Here is a 20,384-nt window from a genome sequence, read left to right as displayed (position 1 = left end):
GCATTGGATACTGGAATCACCCCAACCAAACTTCTCCTACAGCAACTGCTAGTCTGTGTTGGCTAGAAACAGGAAGCTTCTCTCTTTCTTCAGCCTTCTCCTCGCCCTCTAGTGCCGCTTATCGAAATAACCTAACAGGAACCCAGCTGGCAGGGCAGGATGTCTAGGGGATGTCGTTTACAGATCCGAAGCCCCAGCAGTATGGAGTAGAGTAGTGTATGCAAAGGTGGGTGTGGGGCTGAGAGACAGTGGAAAAAATAAATGGCACAGGTGGCAAAGGATATGAACATACATTTTACAAATGGCCTATAAACATACAAAGAAATACACATTTATTACTGGTAATCAAGAAAATGCAAATTAAAACATCAGATATTTCACAATCTAAAAATTAAAGCTTGAGGTTTTGGAGGCTAAGAGAGAGGAAGTCTTTTGCTAGTGGAACAGTGCATTGATAGAAGTACTTTGGAGAGCAATTTGGTACAGTTTAGTAAAGTTAAAGCTGCCTTTTGATTTCTAAATAGCTGTTCTGTGGAAACTCTTCTACATAGGCACAAAGTATGGGTACTGTGTGTAAAGTAGAACTCATTAATAGAGAGAATTTGAACATCCATTGTCCCTCAGTAGGGGAATGAATAAACTGGCTTCTTTGAACAGTGGCGCAGTATGTAACATCTAAAATGACTGAACGTGGATAATTCTCAAAACACCATTGAGTGGGAAAAGTGAGTTTTAAAGGAATATGGACAGTGTGTCATGTATGCAGATTGAAAAGCAGAACAATACTATGTTGTTTATGAATACGTACCTTCGCAGTAAAATTTTTAAAATATGTTTGGCAAGGAAGCATGTTTTGAAGATGCTGATTACCTTAGGAGATGTGAGAGGGGAAGAGAGGAAAGTTGGTTGGGAGAGGTTGGGAGATTAACTACACAAAAAAAGTAGGCCAGAGTCTGAAGCAACTATGGCACAAAGTTATTGCTGGGTGGTAGAGTATGTGAATATGATATTTTTAATGTTTGAATTATTTACTAATTTAAAGAGATAGAAAATAAGAAAATTAAGAATCAGCTCCTCTGGGAAGCCTTTGGTTAGGTGTTCCTTTTTCTGTATGTTCATAGAGGTGTTGGCATGCTTCTGTATGGGAGCATGCCACATTATCTGTCTGGTCTCTTCCAGTTGTCTGAGAATTTTTCAATGCCAGCTATTCAGTCTTTGTCACAGTGATTGGCAGATAGGAGCCAGGGAAAGATTGTTTGATTTAAAACAGCAATAGCAACAACCAGGCACTGTAAACAGCTAGATATAACAGTTAGGGTTTTATAATGGTAAGATTTTCATTTAATGGACCATCCATGCATTGCTGCATGTGTTTTGGGAGAGTTCAGGCACCTGAATTCCGCTCTGGTCATTTTTGTTGGGCATCTTTGAATGAGCCACATGTCTTCTCTGAGCATCAGTGGCTTTAGTTTTAAAATTTTTAGAATTATTGATACAGACAAAAGAATGTATACCTTTATTTGTGAATTTAAAAGCCTAAAAACAAAAGATTTCCATGAATCCACCAGTAATTGAGGGACTAGAGTATTTCCTAAACCTTTGAAGTTTCCCAGTCCTATGGCCCTGTCCCTTGCCAGAGATAACCAGTATCTTAAATTTTGTGTTTATCATTCCCTTGCATTTTAACATGTATATTTTTACCACCTATAGGTATATATAATTTTTTCCTGGATTTGAAAATAGTGGTAAATTTTAAGAAAGTGAATTCAGTTCAGTGATCATATTTTTTTAAAGAGAAACTTTCATAATAAATCCTTATAAAATAGGTAATTCTGAGTTTCAGTTTTGTTTTGTTTTGCTTTAATATTTCCATCACACACCATCCTGTATACTCCTAAATTATTTACTTCAGAACTTTATACTGTTCCTTCTCATAACCTTTGTCTGTCCCTGAATACAGGACGTTAGAGGAGGAAGCATTTCTTTCCTCTAAATTTGCAACTCAGGCAGCTAATTTGCATTGGTGGTTTAATTTTTAATGGCTGGGTACATAGAAGAGTACTAGTACTAGTAATCTTTGAATCAAACTCCAAGATGCCATGACAATCTGATGTAATACTCTTTTATTATGGCTCACTTCCATTTAAGGAGCAACATTGGTCTCCTAATTTATTGTACTTATTGCACATAGCCAGGCATCCTAGTGAGTGTTTTATTTAAAATAGCTTAACTGGGAATTCCCTGGTGGCACAGTGGTTAGGAATCCACCTGCCAATGCAGGGGACATGAGTTCGAGCCCTGGTCCGGGAAGATCCCACGTGCCAAGGAGCAACTAAGCCCGTGCGCCACAACTACTGAGCCTGCACTCTAGGGCCTGCGAGCCACAACTACTGAGCCCACACGCTGCAACTACTGAAGCCCGCGCGCCTATAGCCCGTGCTCTGCAACAAGAAAAGCCACCGCAGTGAGAAGCCCGCACACCGCAACGAAGAATAGCCCTGCTTGCCACAACTAGAGAAAGCCCACGTGCAGCAACAAAGACCCAACATGACCAAAAATAAATAAATTGAAAAAAAAATTTAAAAATAAAATAGCTTAACTAAAATTTTTCTTTTTAAAATACTAAATTTAAGTGTATCCACTAGATGTCAGCATATCGTACCATATGTAGACTCAGCGCCAGAACAAATGTGAGACATTCAGTCTACCAAGTGAACTGACCTGTGTAAAGTCACATATTTTGTGATAGAGTCAAAACTAGAAATCAAGTCTCCCAATTTTCATTCCATTCTTTGTTTACGTCATATTTCTTTAAGGCAAGTAGCTTAACTCCATGTTAATCACTAGACTAATAAAATACATTGTGCTAGGGATTGGTGGTGAGATTTTAGTACTAGTATGATGGTATTGTAGCTGCATCATGCTTCTCTTCCTTTATATTGCAGAGTAAAGAGAATCAAAGAGTCAGTTTATTAAGAGGTACACTAATACCTGGTGATGATAGATTAGATAGTGTTGGTAAGGTTAAGAATTAAGCTACTCTCTGTGAGTTCCTCTGTATAAGTCAGATTTCAACTAGGAAAGCAGAAACCTTGCTAGATATTTTAAAACAGGAAATTTAATATATGTATTTATTTACGCAAGTGTTGGAAGCCTGAGCAAAAAGAGGATGCTGGGGTCTGTGTTTTTACTTAAAACAACTTCTGTCACCAATTCTGGACTGTTTTCCGGCACCGCCTCTGACACCAAATGTGTGGGCTTTTTTCCCCACACCAGCCAGTTCTTCAGCTCTCCAGACACTGTCTAGGTGTCCTATGATTCATTTAATTGTAACACTATGTGGAGTGAGTGTAGACCCCACAGGTTAAGGGCTGCATCCCGTAAGACTGCCCTCCACTCCAGACGCCTGTCTCAAATCCTAGGCCTCCTCTACTTCTGACCAACCAGCTCGATATTGGGGCTTCCCACGACCCCCTTCTCAGGTTCAACAAACTGCTTTAATGACTCACAGAACTCAGGAAAACACTTACTCGTTCCAGTTTATTATAAAGGATTTTATAAAGGGTACAAATGAACAGCCAGATAAAGAGGTACATAGGGTGAGGTCTGGAAGTATACTGAGCGTAGGAGCTCTGTCCCCGTAGAGTTGGGCTGTGCCACCCTCCCAGCATGTAGGTGCATTTACCAACCGGGAGGCTCCATTATGTAGGCATGACTGATGGTAAATCATTGGCTATTGATGGTCAAACTCAATTCTTTTTTTACAATTAAAAAATGTTTAATGCCACCCATGACCCTTCGATTACAGAGTATATTCATTGGAGAGAATAAAATTCCTTAACCTGACGTCTAAGGCTCGCTCTCATTTGACATCAAGCCATATTTCAGTAGAGCAGAGTGGCTAAGGGCACATGGAGACAGGCCGCCCCAGCCAGAATCCCAGCTCTGTGGGAATCTCCAGTCCTTCTCCCCTCCCCAGAGGTCAGGAAATGGGGCTGAAAGTTCCAACTCTATAGTCACGCCTTGGTCTTTGTGGCAACCAGTCCCCATCTTGAAGCTAAGTAGGGGCTTGCCAAGTATCATCTAAAAAACAAAAGAGGCTCCTTGCCACCCAGGAAATTCCAGGGATTTAGAAGCTCTGTGTTAGGAACTGGTGATAAAGGTCAAATATATATTTCTTATTATATCACAAGAGGTAACTGAGATATTTTGAAATTTAAAAAAATGATTTATTTATTTTTGGCCGCATTGGGTCTTCGTTGCTGCACACCGGCTTTCTCTATTTGTGGCGAGCGGGGCCTACTCTTCATTGCGGTGCACGGGCTTCTCATTGTGGTGGCTTCTCTTGTTGCGGAGCACGGGCTCTAGGCACACAGGCTTCAGTAGTTGTGGCGCACGGGCTCAGTGGTTGTGGCTCGCGGGCTCTAGAGTGCAGGCTCAGTATTTGTGGCGCATGGGCTTAGTTGATACTCAGCGTGTGGGATCTTCCCGGACCAGGGCTCGAACCCATGTCCCCTGCATTGGCAGGCGGATTCTTAACCACTGCACTACCAGGGAAGCCCAGTAACTGAGATGTTAATGGTAACCACAGGAAGTAACCATCACTCCTAAAGCTGGGGGAGAAAAGGCAAGAGGTGGATTAGGCAGAATTTAGGTGTGTGAAGGAGGAAGGCTGGAAGCTTAGACCTCTGAAGGGGGCCAGGCATTTTGCTGCTGCCAGGAGTTCCACAAGAAGCTAGAGCTTGAAACCATAGCTGTCTTTTGCTCACAGGAAATGCTGACAGGACTTGAAAAACAGAAAGAGAGACCTTCTTTCTTCCCACCTTCTAGTTTTCTTTTAGTGGTTCTCACTGATGGAATATACTGAGAAGTCAGCTGACAAAGTAGTCTAGGACGTACACTTCACAGCTTCCTTTCCCCAACATCACAGAGCAGATTATAGAAGGATAAGCTTGGGGGTGTGAGAAATAGGTAACAAACCGTCACTGTCCACCTCTTTGACTCCACGGCATTCGTTTAGCCATGTTGATTTAAGGACGACAATAACAGCATTTTCATGCTTCCTCTCAGAATTTTTGTTCTTGGATAGCTCCTGCTCTAGGGGTACAGGTGGAACGGGAAAAACACTGTATGAATCCAGAGTCCCAGAGAGGACGCTGAGTCTACTTATTTTGCAAGTTCAGTGGAACCAGATGTGGGGAGAGAGTTGCAGTCCTGGGAGCTCAGGTTCTGCTTAAGCATGTTTACCACAAAAATATCAGAAAACAGCAAGGGCAAGAGCAAAAGGGAAATCTCGGTTGTGCTATTTAATGAACAGATATTTGTTGCCAGTCACTGTCATTGTGTTAGAACAAAAGATTCTGTTTAGCAGCTTCTCTTGTTGGGAAGAAAGGGGGAAAGGAAAGTGGAGAAGTAGGTGTGAGAAGGTTAGGGTGTGATGTGCATTTGCAGTGCCATCAGGAAAGCAAATGGCTTAACGTCTTGATAATTATTACACATACTTTTTGATAGACTTGCTTGAGTTGGTTATTTCTCTCCATTATACTGGCACTCAACTTTTTCAGCTTCTTACGTAAAATTATCATGTTTAATACCATTAACTGCTATGTTCCTAATGTGAGTTGCAGCATTATCAGAAGCTAAGAAGGAATTATGATTTTACTTCTCCTTTGAATTATTGGGTACCTAACTGATCCTTTACATAAAAGAAATACCAGTGGATCCACCTATTTACAGTCATTAAATTAATTCATTAGATACTTACTGACTATTAACTCTGCCCTATGTTGAATATTTCCTTTGTGTACTTGTATCAGGTACATCAAATACACATTTGGCCAATAATCAATATTCAGCCAAGGCCAAAGCTGAAAATCATCACAGAATGAACTTCTGAGATGCATGAATAAATCTGAAATTTTATCAAAATTTAATTATTATAATGTTATTAATTGTAGTAGTCAGATTTTAAAAGTTTGATATATTGAAATTTTTATTCTTGCCCTGTTGTCAGCTGCTGGATCACTCCTGGAGTCACTTCTGCTGTTCATTATTAAATCGACACTTGCTTTCAAATCATGTGGTGATGCAGTTTAGGAGCAGTTCTGCAAACAAGACTTTGTGCACTGTTTGAAAAAGATGGTGCCTGGATTTCAGAGGCAGACGTGCTAAGTGAGATTGTTGATATCATTTGAATCATTTTGAAGTTTCTACTATTTTAGCCTGTACTTTCTGCTTTATGTAATCATTTGAGAAATGTTTATCCTTAAACCTTAGACCTAGAAATGTGGCGCTGGAGTTACATAACTGGTTTTCAGGATAGTTTCTTCTTGCCTTTCACTTTTTTATTCACCAAATTGCAACATTTTCTGTGTAATAGATTGATTAGAAGGCTTTTTTCAGCATGTGTCGTATCATATTTCTGTAATTGCTCTCTTCCAGCACATCAATTTTGTTATTTCTTCAACAGGCTCCAGCAGGTGGAAGTTATTAGTGATTTTTTTTGCTGTTGGCATTAATTATCTTAGTGCAATATTGTTGCTTTTTACGTTAAAGCAGATTTTTAAACATGTAATAACTACTTGGTTGAATATATGAATGGCAAAGCGATTCCAGACTCCTTTGTATCTCTGGTAGTTTGTCTTTGGAAGGACAATTATTAAAGCGATTCTTTATTTTTAGCTTGTGCAAAATATTACGTTTTGTGATGTTACATTGTGTTATAGTTTTTGAATACACAACCGAAGAGTGTGAACTTGTGATTCCTGGCCTTCATCATGTGTGTACCATTGTCAGTGAACATTGTATCATATTTTTCATTACTGATTTTCCATTCTGTTAATATTGCTTCAGAGTCACGGTACATGTTACATGAGAACCAGAAATTTCTTGGTTGACAAGTAAAGCAGAAGCATAGTTGCATTCCAGAGTAACTCACCATCTTGTCAGTTTTAAAGATTTTCAGTTGCTTCTACAGGGCTGAATATCTGTAAGATTGAGAAATAGCATATTTAATATTAAGTAATATTTTATATACGACAGCATATAGTTAAGGAACATTGTCTGGTAGTATGTTTTCTAGAAGACCTTTTTGCCTAGGATTCAGAGCTTGGGTAAATATAAGAAATTTTTTGTTTTTAACACTAAAAATGGTAGTTTCTAGTGATCATTTTGACAAGTTTTTTCACATTCACACTTTTTTTTTTTTGCAGTACGCGGGCCTCTCACTGCTGTGGCCTCTCCCGTTGCGGAGCACAGGCTCCGGACGCGCAGGCTCAGCGGCCATGGCTCAGGGGCCCAGCTGCTCCGCGGCATGTGGGATCTTCCTGGACCGGGGCACGAACCCGTGTCCCTTGCTTCGGCAGGTGGACTCTCAACCACTGCGCCACCAGGGAAGCCCACATTCACACATTTTTAGTCCCCGTAAATTGGAAGAAATGGGATTGTATTAAGGCATTCTTATGAAATCTATTGTTTGGTGGTTTTATTAGAACAAAGTATGTTTTCAGTATCTCCTTATTTTCTTAACACCACATTTCTCTGCATTTTTTTATGCATTTATCTGAGTTGAAGATGGTAATGGATATTGGCTTGATTTTGGAGTTTGTCCTCCTTGTAAAATTTTGAGGGGACAGAATTGACACTCTGCTTTTAATTTTTTATCAGAAGATGTGAAGAATTCCCAAATAGGACTTTCTTGGAGGATGTATGGTCTAAAGGAGATTAAATAGAATAAGCTTTAAAATGTGGGTTTAAATTTTAATGTTATGAGTGCTGTTCGGTTTTACAAAGATCAGAATTCTGATACAGGCTCGTCTCGATTCTTGTTTATATTTTGGAGCCATATTTATGGCTGTGGGAGGATACTATGTTCTTCCTAAGTTATCTTGGCAAACTGTAATTTTCTTGATACTCATAGTGTCTGTCAGTTTATTTCCCTAATATTTAACATTTCAAAAATTTTAAATTTTTGTACATAAAATTAATGGTTTTTATGGGAGGATGGGGGGAGGGAAGGACTGTCTTCATTTATTTGCCTGAGAAGGCAGTGAGCTCTTCCTAAATTCTCAGACCATTTTTTTTCTTTTTTCAACTTAGAGTTTTCAGTTGTCAGTATTTTGGTCTTTCGTCTCTCCTTGAAATACTCCTGTAATTTTACAGACAAGTTTTTGTTTTCTGTGTGTATTTTTGATCATGGAATTATTCAACACATATTTGTTACTACCTACAACATTGTAGGCGTTACTCTGGGTGCTGGGGATAGAGTAGCGTACAAAACAAAGCTCCTGTCTCCTTAAAAGTTCACCTTGCAGTAGAAGACAGACTAAACAGATAAAGGAATGAATGTGTGTTAGCTGGTGCTAACCATCAATTTGGGAAGGGGAGAGAGAGGAGAGAGAGGAAGAGGTATTATGGATGGATTGGTGAAGGAGGTGCTCTCTGAGGTGGTCTAATTAAAGCAACGACCACATGAAGTGCAGTAGCTTGTCATTTAAAGGTCTGTGGACAAAGCATCCCAGGCCAGGGAAAGGCAGGTACAGAGGCTCCAAGGAGAGAGAAATCCTGCTGTGTTAGAGAAACTGCAACAGGGTGTTGTGGAGAGTGATGGGAGATGAGGCCAGAGTGAGTTGGGGACAGATCATGTAGGGTTTTGTACGACCTGGTGAGGAGTTTGGATTTTATTCTGAATGTAAGAGTAAGCCATTGCATGTTTTTGAGCACAGAAAGGATGTGGTCCATTTGTATTTTTAAAAGATTGCTTTGCCTCTTATAATAAGAGATGTAGTAGGAGGCAAAGGCAGAAGCAGTTAGGAGGCTTTGGAAGTAATCTGAGCAAGAGGTAATGGTGGTACGAACCGGACTGGTATAGCAGCGAAGGAAGTGAGGGAGGGCATCCTTTAAGCTACTGATAAAAGTATATTGAGAAGAGAGTGTCATATGCTCCTGACAGGTGAAATAAGGTATGGACTTGAGAATTGACCATTGGAATTAGCAATGGATGTTATTTGATGACCTTGCCAGACCAATTTTGGTGGTATAGGATTGGGCACAAAGCCAGGTTGGAGTGGGCTTAACAGAGGGTAGAAGGAGAGAAATAAAAGACAATGAGTGTAGGCACTCTTCTTAAGGAATTTGCTGCACAGAGAAGCAGGGAATAGGGTGGGAGCTGGGGAGGGAAATAGAATGAAGATAGGTTTTTGTTTTGCATTAAGGTGGGAGAAATAACTGCATGTATGCCAAAGGAAAGGATCCAGAAAAAGAATAGCCATAAAGCAGGAAGGAAGCTCAGGAGAATGTGGTGTCCTAAATGTCAAATGAAGAAAGGGTGTCGGGAAGGAGCAAATGATAAATTGGGTCAAAGGCTCTTAAGAGATCCAGTGAGTTGAGGTGTGAGAATTGCCCTTTGGATTTCGCCAGATGAAGGTTTCCGTGAGCTTGACAGGGACCAGCTTCATCGTAGTGGTGGGTGTAAAAGCCAGATTGGAATGAGTTGAGACAATGAGAAGAGGAAAAGTAGGAAGACATAACTACAGACAGCTCATTTGACAGGTTGCTATAAAGAGGACGGGCAGGACGATGTGGTCGGAGAAGGGACGTGAAGCTTTGCTTTTCATATAGAGAATAGGAGAACGGGTGCCCTGAGGAAAGGTTGTCTATCAGGAACAGGTGCAGAGGTAAAGTGAGTTGTTACTGATGAAGAAAGGGGGGTAGAAAGAATAGTAGGTGTTTCCTTTTCTTGGTTTTTGCGGGTAAAAGATCTAGGGAGGTCATTTCTTCATGTGAGGATGGAAGATAGATTGAGATTTGAGGAGATTTTTTTAAAAAGCCTTGGGGAATGGTCAGCTGGTGGAGGGGGAAGAAGAGTGACTGCAGGTAGGAGTAGGGTTGCTAGGCTAACCTGAGAGTGCGCTTCATGTCTGTGGTCACACGTTGAAAGCAGTGGTTCTTAACTGGGGGCAGTTTTGGCCCCTAGGGAGTATCTGGCGATATCTCGAGACGTTGGTGGTCACAGCCGGGTGTGGGGTGATACCAGGTGTCTAAGGGGTAGCGGCCTGGGATGCTGCCAAGCATCCCACAATGTACGGGACAGCCCCGCGACAAGGAATTACGGTTCGCATGTTAATAGTGCCGAGTTTAAGAAACCGTGGTTTATAGTGAATCTTGTCAGTATGTTTATGAGGTTTTCTTCCTTCTTTCCCCACCAAGAAGTATTTATTAAATTTATAAATAGGCTGTGAAGAAAACTGACACTAAACAAACATAGTCACTTAGATTGCGTTAGGCGCAACTACTGTTGGTGAGGTTGGCAGACAAAACCTCTCTGAAGAGGGGCATTTGAGGTGAGGCCTGAAGGGTGAACAGAAGCCAGCCGTGGGAGAGCCCTTGGAAGTGGCATTCCAGGCATAGGAGACAGTATTATAAAACCCCCCTGAGCCCCAAAGAGTAGATGAAGTAACAGCATCTCTTAGGAATTTTCTAGAAAGAGAGATGAAGTAACATATTAATGGTACCATGTAGTTGTGTTTCTAGTGGCTTCTATTATTCTAGTTAAGGAAACTTCTTTTCAAATGTTTTATGGGAAAATGGTCTAATGTATTTATTAAATGCTTTTCGTGAGCTCAGAAATACATTCCACAGACTACCGGCCAGGAAGAGCATGTTCCTTTCCAGATAAGCCTCCAACTTCGAAACAAACACATAACGTGAGAGCTCGTAGTCACAAAAATACGTGGAAAATATTGCAAACACTCGAAGTACACTATATCTGACTTCTGTGTATCAAATTTCTTCTTAGCTTATTTAGTAAATATTTATAATATTTAGTTTAAATCCAAGGATTACAATAAAAAGTACGTCGAAAGAAAATTCTTTAGTTTTTCCCTCCTAAATTCAGATCGGATGACAGTTTATTATCCTAAGTTGTAATTTTTATTATTTACCTTGAAATAGTGCCTCTAAAGTATATCAGTATTTTGGACCAAGTTTTATATACTCTGAAAAATCTTTTATATCCTTTGGATCAGATTTATTTATTCATCTGAAATTTAGAAATCATATTAGTCAGAACTCTTTTAGATGCAAATGACAGAAGCCCAACTCAACTAAAAAGGTAAAAGGGAAATTGAAAGAAACCAGGATATGTTAAAACCAGAGGAAAATCTAAACTCAGCTGAGGTAAATGGCAGCTGAAACTTGGGAACAAATAGAATCAGAAATTAAGGACTTGTGAACGCTTTCTGTGGCTCTCCACTGCATGTTGGCTTCATTCTTTTGTGACAGACTGGCTTCCTCTAGGGCAGGAAATACAGCTGCCACACGCTCCAAAGCCTCACATCCACAGGTTCTGCTACCGGGGACAGATCCTGTGGGTCAGTCAGGTCACTCTAAAAACAGCCAGAGCGAGAGCAGCAAACACTTTGCCAGGCATGATGCTAAATGTTTTGCTTGTATTAACCCGTTTAATGATTTTATGAACCCTCTGCGGTGGATATTATTATTATACACATTTTGTAGATGAGAAAACTGAGGAATGGAGAAGTTAGGACACTTGACTAAAGTCCCAGAGCTCGAAAGTGGCAGAGCTGGGGGGTTTGAACCCAGGCAGTCTGGTACCTTGCAGAACTGCCAAGTAGCCATTATGTCATATTCATTGAAATCAGTCACACTGAGGGGATGGAGAGGTTTTTTGGTTTGGTTTTGTTTTTGACTGAAGAGTTAAACTATGCAAGACAGCAGGGATATGGTTTTCATTTTTTTGTTTTTTCCTATAAAAAGATATGACAACTGAGAATATTATAATGAACTGTTTTCAGACCTTCGAAAAATTCCATGAGTTTTTGTTCGGAGACACACATGATGTGGGTTGCCTGCACAGCATCTTTCCTGTGTGCTGTAGGGTTTGCCCCCTAGGAGACATTTGCCACCGTCCAGAATCATTTCTGGTTGTCACAACTTGTGTGGTGGGTTACTACGGCATCTAGTGTGTAGAGGCCCAGGATGCTGCTGAAGACCTTAACAGTGTGAGACGGACCCCTCTCAACAAAAGAATTACCCAGCCCCAAATGTTAATAGAGCTGAGGTTGAGAAACCTGTACTAGATAAACTGGGCCATTTTCTAGCTAAGAGTCACTGTTTGGGATGAAGAGATTAAAAAATTCCGAATCTTTGAGTACTTGTGAAGAGTGAGTATGTCAGGACCAAGTATGGTGCAGGGTGAGGGGTGTTGGGGTCACATTAGGCTGGGGTGCCTCGAAAGAAGGACTAAATAATGGAAGGAATTTGCAGAAGTAGATGTAGAAAAATGGAGCAGACAGACTTCGATAGTTTCAGTATTTTCCCTGAGGATCAACTGTGTGCGTACAAGTACAAAGGTAAGGAAACTTAAATCTGTCCCTTCTCCCTCTCTCCTATACCTGATGAAGGTCTCATAGGACTAATTTTAGGACAGCATTTTAGCAATATTCTTGACAAAAGTGAGCTAAAAGTAGGTTTTGTGATTTACTCTGATTTGTAACATTGAAATTCATTGACAGATTGAAGACTGTGGTTTGTGTTAAAAGAAGTAGAGCCATTATTATTTTTTTAAAGTGATTTTGTGATTTTGGGGTTATAACAACAGGCAGCATTTTTATTGAATGCTTTCTGTGTGCCATACACTGTGCTAATAATAAGTCAGTGTTTAATCTCATTGAACTCTCATAATAACCCTTTATTTAAGATGGTTACAATGAAATGTGTGTTTTACTGAGGAAGAAAATGAGTCCCAGAGAGGTTGACTACCATCCTCAAGGACAAACAGCTATTTAGCTAGAGTTGGAATTTTGGTTTGATTCCATAGTCTAAACTCTTTTAACACCAAATGGTGTGCTGCCTTTTCCTCTTAAAGACAATTACAGTCCTCTCTCATACTGATTTTCCATCTGTGGTTGAAGTTTTGATACCACTAGGTAATTCTTTGTATATTGCTCTTGGTTCTTGTTAGTGAGAGAATTTATGTATGTTTGGAAACATACTCCGTATATATTTGAAAGCTTTTGAAAATTGAAGCTGTGAAATATTTTTTTCCAAATGTTCCTAAAATAATTTATTGAATAGATTTAGTAACAATTTAAGGTAATTATTTGGATGTGATGATTTTGGAAAAATGGTTATATTTTCCTTATATATATAAAAGTTTGGTATTATTAAACTTTACAGTGTAAAAGATAATTAAGATGAAATATTTCCCTTTTAGTTTTAATCTCACGTAGTCCATCTGTGTCATACATTGGACAGAATCTTTCCTGTGAATTCTGTGTGATAGGGATTTTAATATCAAAAATAACATAGATCCCTACCTCTCCCATAGGGGGCATCATTTTAAAAGAGGGGATCCTTCGTATTAACCATATTTGTGAATAAATTAGTTTGCTTTTAACATTTCTAAGAAGTATGTGTCCACCAGATTTTGATCTCTAAAGCAAATAACTGTTATACATATACTGTTATTTCCTCTTTGCAAAGCTTAAAGTGAGGAACATATGCCATTGTCCAGAGAGTAGGTGGAGGAAGGGGGCACAGCACAGCTGGCCAGAGTGCTCTTTTCAGATTTCTTGTAATAGGGGCGAGCAATAAGGTGTTCTTTTTCATTGATAAAAATATTGTTACTTTTGTATTTTGTTTCATTTACATTTACCAGTAGTTCCATATTTGGAGAAAAAGTATGGAGATTGGGGGAGGGGAGGGTATGGGATGCCTGTGACACCATAGTCTGCCTTTCCTATAGTTACTGCAACTACAAGGTTTGAATCTGGTTTCCTGGACGTTCTTGACCCCCTCCTTCCACCTTCATCCTCACTGAGTCATGGCAAATTCTTGGGCAAGATTTATACCATCGCATTATTTTTCCTCTGCAAATTTATGAAGTTGTAATAATTGCTGGCTCCCTTTGTGTTTGTTTGCTGTGTTAACTTCTAAGTTACATACTTTGTATATAGTTGATATTGTTGAATAATCAATCTGTGGGTTAAATAACAAAAAGTTTGATTATTCTTAGGAGTATAGAAAATGTAAGAAATACTGGTTTATGTGTGGTAAAATTTAAAAAATGGGTCATTAATTGATATCTCCCTTCAGTCTTTAAGTGTGGTTTGAGTACTGTTTTCCATGTATTCCCAATAGGATTTGATTCTGCAAGAAGGACAATATCCCTATTATTTAAGAATAATGGTCTCAATATTTACTTAGTTGAGAAATCTATTTTTGATGTTAATTTCAGTTGAGAATATATGCCTCAAACATTTTAAAGAATATATGCCTCAAACATTTTATGGCATAGATACTAATCAAATGTAAATATTGCAAGTTATATGTAAAAATCTAATCTTTTTGCCAGTTTTGCCTTATGTAACTTTTTTGATATGTGGAAAAGAGGGACAAGAGCTATAAACTCAGAGCCAAATGTGCTTTTGTTGTTCCAAATTTTCAACGCCAGAAGCATATAAAACCTGCACCTGTTGGTAATTATGAGCAAGCCAGCCTTTGCCGAATCCCAGGCCTCTGCTTAAAAACTTTTTTTACTGGAACTAAATGATGTTGCCATTTTTATTTTTAGGTTTGCTGGCATGGGTAATCTCATTAAGGTGCTAACCAGGGACATAGACCACAATGCAGCACATTTTTTCTTGGACTTTGAAAGTAAGTCTCTTAGCCCTTCACGGCTGGTGCATAATGGTAAAGGTGAAAGATTAATTATACTCACACCACAGTGAAGGCCAGCCAGACTATCTGTTAATAAAGTATGGGGATCAAACAAAGTTTGCATGACTTTTTTCTTAATCGTAGGCAAGCATCACCATCATATGTATAATTTAGTTTTTCATTTGCTGAAATCATGTTGAGTCTGTAGCCAGTGCTGTCCTTTCATTAGTCCATGAAGCAAGTAGCCTTATGATGAACATTCTAATAGTATGCCTTAGTGACTATGCCCAACAATCTGTTTGCTTATAATCTTATGATAATTTTTATGACAAATCAGAGTTGTGCTGCATATCCAGAATCAGTACTTTAAGTAACCTCCACAAATTATTGAGAATCCAAATTTGCTTAGAAATACATGCTTTATTTAACGGCATACAGGAAGTAGTTTAATATTCTGCTATTTTAAGGTGAAATGCAAAGGTGAGCTGTGGCCAAAACTCTTAATATTCGGCTTTGAAATAAATTGTTGTTTCAGTGCAATATTAAACAAGATTACATGTGAATAATTCTTGATCAGAAATTTCTTTTTCAGAATACTAGCACTATTGGAATACTTAAAGAATTTTTCATTATAAGGCCATTAATGAAACTTGGGAGAATTTTAAGAAGAATTAGAGCAACAGTTGTGCCATTGTGTACAGGAAAACTACATTTCACCTCTAGGTCCTACATATCAGCACCTTGAGAACCCGGTTTGCTGTCTTCCAGAGCACAGTCTGGGTAACCTGAAGGACGAATTCATGGCCTAATGAACATTTTCCCTGTTACTGTTTTTTGTTTTTTTTTGGTTTTTTAAGTAAATTTCAGATGTTCTTTTTTATAAAGGGATATTTTCTCTTTTCTCATTCTTGTCTTGACAGGTACCTTAACATGGGGAATCTTCTTAAAGTTTTGACATGCACAGACCTTGAGCAGGGGCCAAATTTTTTCCTTGATTTTGAAAGTGAGAAGATGATTTTATATCTATTTTTCTTTGCCTGCAGTAGACTGCGTTTGTCTTGCACTAAATGAATGTTTCCACTTTGCCATCTTTTTAACTTTTGCTTTGCATGACTGAGCTGTGAATTGTTTGAGTAAAATTTCTGGTGCCTTCTAGAACTGGAAGTCATATTTTATAGATTAAATTGTGATAAAATGTTTTTGAACTTTTGTAAGAGACTCATATCTCTTAGTTGGACATTATTTTATAATTTGAGATCTCTAATGAAAATATTTGAGATTCTCTGAAAACATTTTTATGAAAAATTTTGGTGGAAAGGACAAATGCTACTTCAAGCTTTGTTAACTAGAAGCAATATTTGGGGAAAATTTTATTGCAGTTGAGAAAAATTGACTTGGTTTCAGTTACTCTGTGTACCTATTGAAATACTTTGAATACAAAATCTGTTCATGAAGGCCATTCAGAGCTCAGTAATTTGGGCATAATATTAAAAGGTAAGTGTGAACCTTAATTATTTAATCTTTGCAGATAATTAATTTGAAAAGTTAAATTCATTATATGTATTTATTTCAGGAATTCATTTTTTTTCTAACTCTAAAAAGAAAAATAATGGGTTCACAGACCTTTAAGTAATTTGCCTTCTGTTTGTTTTATGTTGCATGACCTATTATAATATGGTCTAAGAGTGGCAGGTAAGTGTCATTGACCCCTGTGCATGTTGAAAAGCTTTTGCTTTTTTGGCTGTCAGTGTTGCTTTAGCTTGTCTGGTTGTCAAATTGGGAACAATGATATTAAATTGGTGTTTCAGTGTGAATCTTGCTATTTTAACTCATCATTACAAAATTGTTAGGAAAGGGTGAAGAGAGAGCTTTTAGGTTATAAATCATGTGACCCGCTCCCCCCCCCCCGCATTTTCATCTGAGATTAAAACATTTGAACAGATTTTTAAATACTTAAAATTTAAGACCTTTTCTGATTTTTAAAACAAATAAATCTCTTAAAATAAATCCACAGAGAGACATTACATTTTCCCATCAACTTCAGTTTAGTTTATGTGATATTATACAATTCATTCTATTATGAATAATTTATATATTTTTTTCTTTAAACCAGGACAGTTCATATGAGCACATTAATTTATAGCTTATCTCCATTTGATGGGATAATTTTTGGTCTCTGATATTTTTCTACTTTTATTACATTCCTATTAATGTTCCGTTACAGTTTGGGTACTGTGTGCAGGCCAGCAAAGAGTAGTAATGTCAATATCAGGACCATATTGTTTGGTTTTTAGGGGACAATGTTACCGAGTAGTAGTTTTCTTGACCCTTCTCAACAATTTAACAGTGCTGTTTTAAATGCATGTTAGCATGAATTTTAATCAGCTTGGGGATGTTGAGCAGATTGCTGACTTGAAGATTATTCTTTCAGATGAGGCAACTTACATTAGAGCTGTATTTTAGTTTATTTGCATCTGTTTCAAACTTGCTGTTGTATATTTTCCTGCTATTCTGTCTCCTTTTTACTCTTTGTCTCAAGTTCCTTACGTTTGCAGAATCTTGGCTTTGATATAGTCAAGATCTTGTTCAAGACTTGGCACTTGATCTTTTTATAAACCTAGCATTATGTTGTGGTCAAGTGAAAAGCATGAATTTACTGTAGTTTAAAAAGTATTATTGGGTCTTGGTTTTCTAATCTTTGGGAGTTTAGATCATTATCCTTAAATTTTAAATAGCTAATTTAGTAGCAGGAAAAGGTAAAAATTGCTAACAAGAACAATAATAACCAACAATGAAGAACTATATATAAAGTGTTAACGTCTTAAAGGCAGATGTAAATTAAATATTTGTTGCTTATATCAGCCAATGTAGAACTTTTGGTTTGACACTTACTGGTATACTGTAAATGAAATTTAGTGAAAACAAACTGCAGACTAGGCCAGAGTTTGTCCCTTGTTAATTCTTAGTTACATTTTTAAATGTTTTCTTTTGAATCTAACATCAGAGTTCTCTTAATCAATTTTATCTGTCATCCATTTGAATATTTGTCATCTTTTTGGAAATATGCACTTGTAAAAGTGTATTTTATCATTAGGCTACTATAGTGACCCCTTGAAACTTCCTTTCTTTAACCTGTTTTATACCAGATTCAAAAGTGCCAACACAGTTGATTTGCCAGTTCATTATGATTACTAAGGATAAAGTCATATTCTTTTATTAAATAGAGTATTAGTACTACATTATTTCTAGATGAACAGTAATATTTAGGTTACCAGAATAATTTAGCTTTACTGTTTCCATCATTCTGATTGGTTAAATCTAGCTCAATCCATGTCCATGGTTCCATACAGACAGATGTACTGGCGTTTTGCATCGAGCTGTATAAAAATTAACTATTCTGGTAATTTTAAAGTATGATTTAATGGAATCCTGTAGTTTCCAAATGAAGACGGTCTTTAATCATTATCCCTTAATTTACGTGCTTGCACACACACATACTGTTTTTCACTTCAGTTCAGCCTGCCTCCTGTATGCCAGCCAGTAGGTACTGGGGATGCAAAGATAACTAAAATTCAACCCTTGCCTTTGGGGAGTTCTCAATTCAGTAGAATAGAGAGAAATACAAATCATTAGAATAGATAGAAATGCAAACTAATTATTTACATAATTTACATCATTCAAGGTGTAGTTCAGGAAGGGGATTAACTTTACCTAGCTGTGAGTAGATTGGGCATGGAAGACTTTCTGATGGTGATATTTGAGTTGGGTTGTGAAGGGTGAATTAGAATGTTTCAGGCTGATTTAGTGCAGTATGTTGTAGAAAGAAGGAACAACATGTAAAAAAGCCTTAAGGCGTGAAATGACATTCTGTGTTCAGTGAAACATATCATTATCTACTCGATGTACTAGAAAGAGGGTCTTTTTCTGAAAGCAGATTGTACCTATATGATTTTAAGAATAGTGGTTTAATTAATACTCATATGTAAGTCCAGAATTGGCCCATACAGTTCGGCAGCAGTTATGCTAATGACAGCATATTAAAAGCACTGAATTGGGGCCTGTACGACCTCTTCTAGTTCTTGAAATTTCTTACTTTATAATGACATTGTTAATTTATAGGTCATTCTAATGACAGATCTTTAGCCTGAGTAACTACTATATCTATTAGTTCACTAGAGTGTTTCTTGGGAGAAGAGGAACTTTTATATTTATGTCCCCTCCCAACCTTAGCATAGTCCTCTGTAATCATAGAAGTTCAGTATTCATTAGTTAACCTTGATTTAGTTATCTCCAGGTAGGCCAAAATAGGAGAGTAAATATAGGTGGTCATTTGTAAGTGAGAAATGAATCTTACTTCCTTTGATTCTTTGTTATAGTGCCTTTCCACTTAGTCATACATTTCTTCTAATTCTTGTGTCTTTTGTGTTGCCTGTTCCCCTTACCCCCCATTTACAAAAAATATTGATAATACCCACCCTTTTAGTCTAACTTTGTTTTTCCATTTTATTTTTGTGTATTTTCAATTGCTTTTTCCCCATACTTGGAAATTTCTGGTGGCATTTTCTTATATTTATTTTTCTAAAATGATGTAGGATTATATTTATTTAGAGTTAAAAATGCATAATAGCCTTCTTTAACACATGCTGGAGGTATATTTATATCTCTGTACCTTCTCATTCATTCAATAAATATTTATTATGGAAAATCTACTAGGTACTGAGTTTATATACTATACAGTGGTATGTACTCTACATTGAGGTCCCTGCCTCGATGAGACTTGTGGTGATTGATATACTGTAAATATTTAATGAATGAATGCAAGATTAAAGCAGACAGACCCCTTATCACAATTACAATTTCTACGTGTCTTTTAATTTTTTTCCTTTCATAGCTGATCCTTTGCCTCGTTTTGTATCATAACAGCTTCAATTTTAGCAATTATTTTCAGTGACTCTTCTGTAGGAAACTGGTGTGAATTTATTAAAAAAATTAATTTTACCTTCAAATAGTACGAGCAACTGAAATATGCTGTAATTTCCCTTGAACAGCTTTTAAAACTAAGCTTGATGAGTAATCACTGTGGTTACTCTCAGTAGTATAGTAGATACATTTTGCAATCAATTGAATGGCCGTCTGTTAGCTGGCTAAGTGACGTGTTTTTCCTCAAGTAATAAAAGTTTTCATTTTTTGCTATGAAAAATCAAAGTGACAAGTCTTGGTTGTATTATATGATACCATTTTTGGAAAAAAGTGTTTTATTTTATGGAGTCCTTTCCCCTCCCTAGTATTTCACCCTTTTGCATGACTTGCTATCAGTAAAGTAGTGCTTTACCTGTCTGCTATTTTCTGTTTGTCTTCATCTCTACAGCAGTCTTCAGCAGCTTTCAAAATTATAAATGTGACTTTCCTGTGACAGTCTAAAAAATGTTTAATCAGTGTGGTGCTGGGTACTTTTTCCACCCTTAGGGGAAACTGGAATCTTCTCCTTTATTTTTAAATTTCTTGGTATTTATTAAATCTTTAATAATTATTAACTACTTCCAAGGTCTATTTAAATCTATCTGATAATGTTTCTTTTGTATGTAATTCTCAGTGTCATATTTTTCTGTTAACAGCTAGTCACCACATCCAAAATACATAGTTTAGTATTTTCAAACTTCACAAATATCTTTTATACTATATAATAGTCAAAATATTGTCCTTTG

General features: G+C 37.5%; 1 protein-coding gene across 11 annotated transcripts in view; it reads left to right on the top strand.

Annotated features, from left to right (window-relative positions):
- The window catches only part of CYRIB (CYFIP related Rac1 interactor B), a 153,583-nt gene that overhangs the window by 107,314 nt on the left and 25,885 nt on the right, over nucleotides 1-20,384 (top strand). For 4 of the 11 annotated variants that reach the window (XM_060287091.2, XM_030875803.3, XM_030875801.3 and 1 more), the window contains one exon: nucleotides 14,594-14,676. The exons of 1 other annotated variant lie outside the window; for it this stretch is intronic. In XM_060287091.2, coding sequence (XP_060143074.1) covers nucleotides 14,604-14,676 — 73 coding nt within the window. In that variant the 5' untranslated portion in view covers nucleotides 14,594-14,603. Of the gene's footprint in view, nucleotides 1-14,593; nucleotides 14,677-15,599; nucleotides 15,683-20,384 lie in introns of all 11 variants that reach the window. 6 more of the 11 variants (XM_060287089.2, XM_030875794.3, XM_030875793.3 and 3 more) reach the window with 2 other exon arrangements.

The sequence above is a fragment of the Globicephala melas genome, chromosome 17, assembly GCF_963455315.2.
Source record: "Globicephala melas chromosome 17, mGloMel1.2, whole genome shotgun sequence".
Classification (NCBI taxonomy): domain Eukaryota; kingdom Metazoa; phylum Chordata; class Mammalia; order Artiodactyla; family Delphinidae; genus Globicephala; species Globicephala melas.
This window is presented reverse-complemented; position numbering and strand designations above follow the sequence as displayed.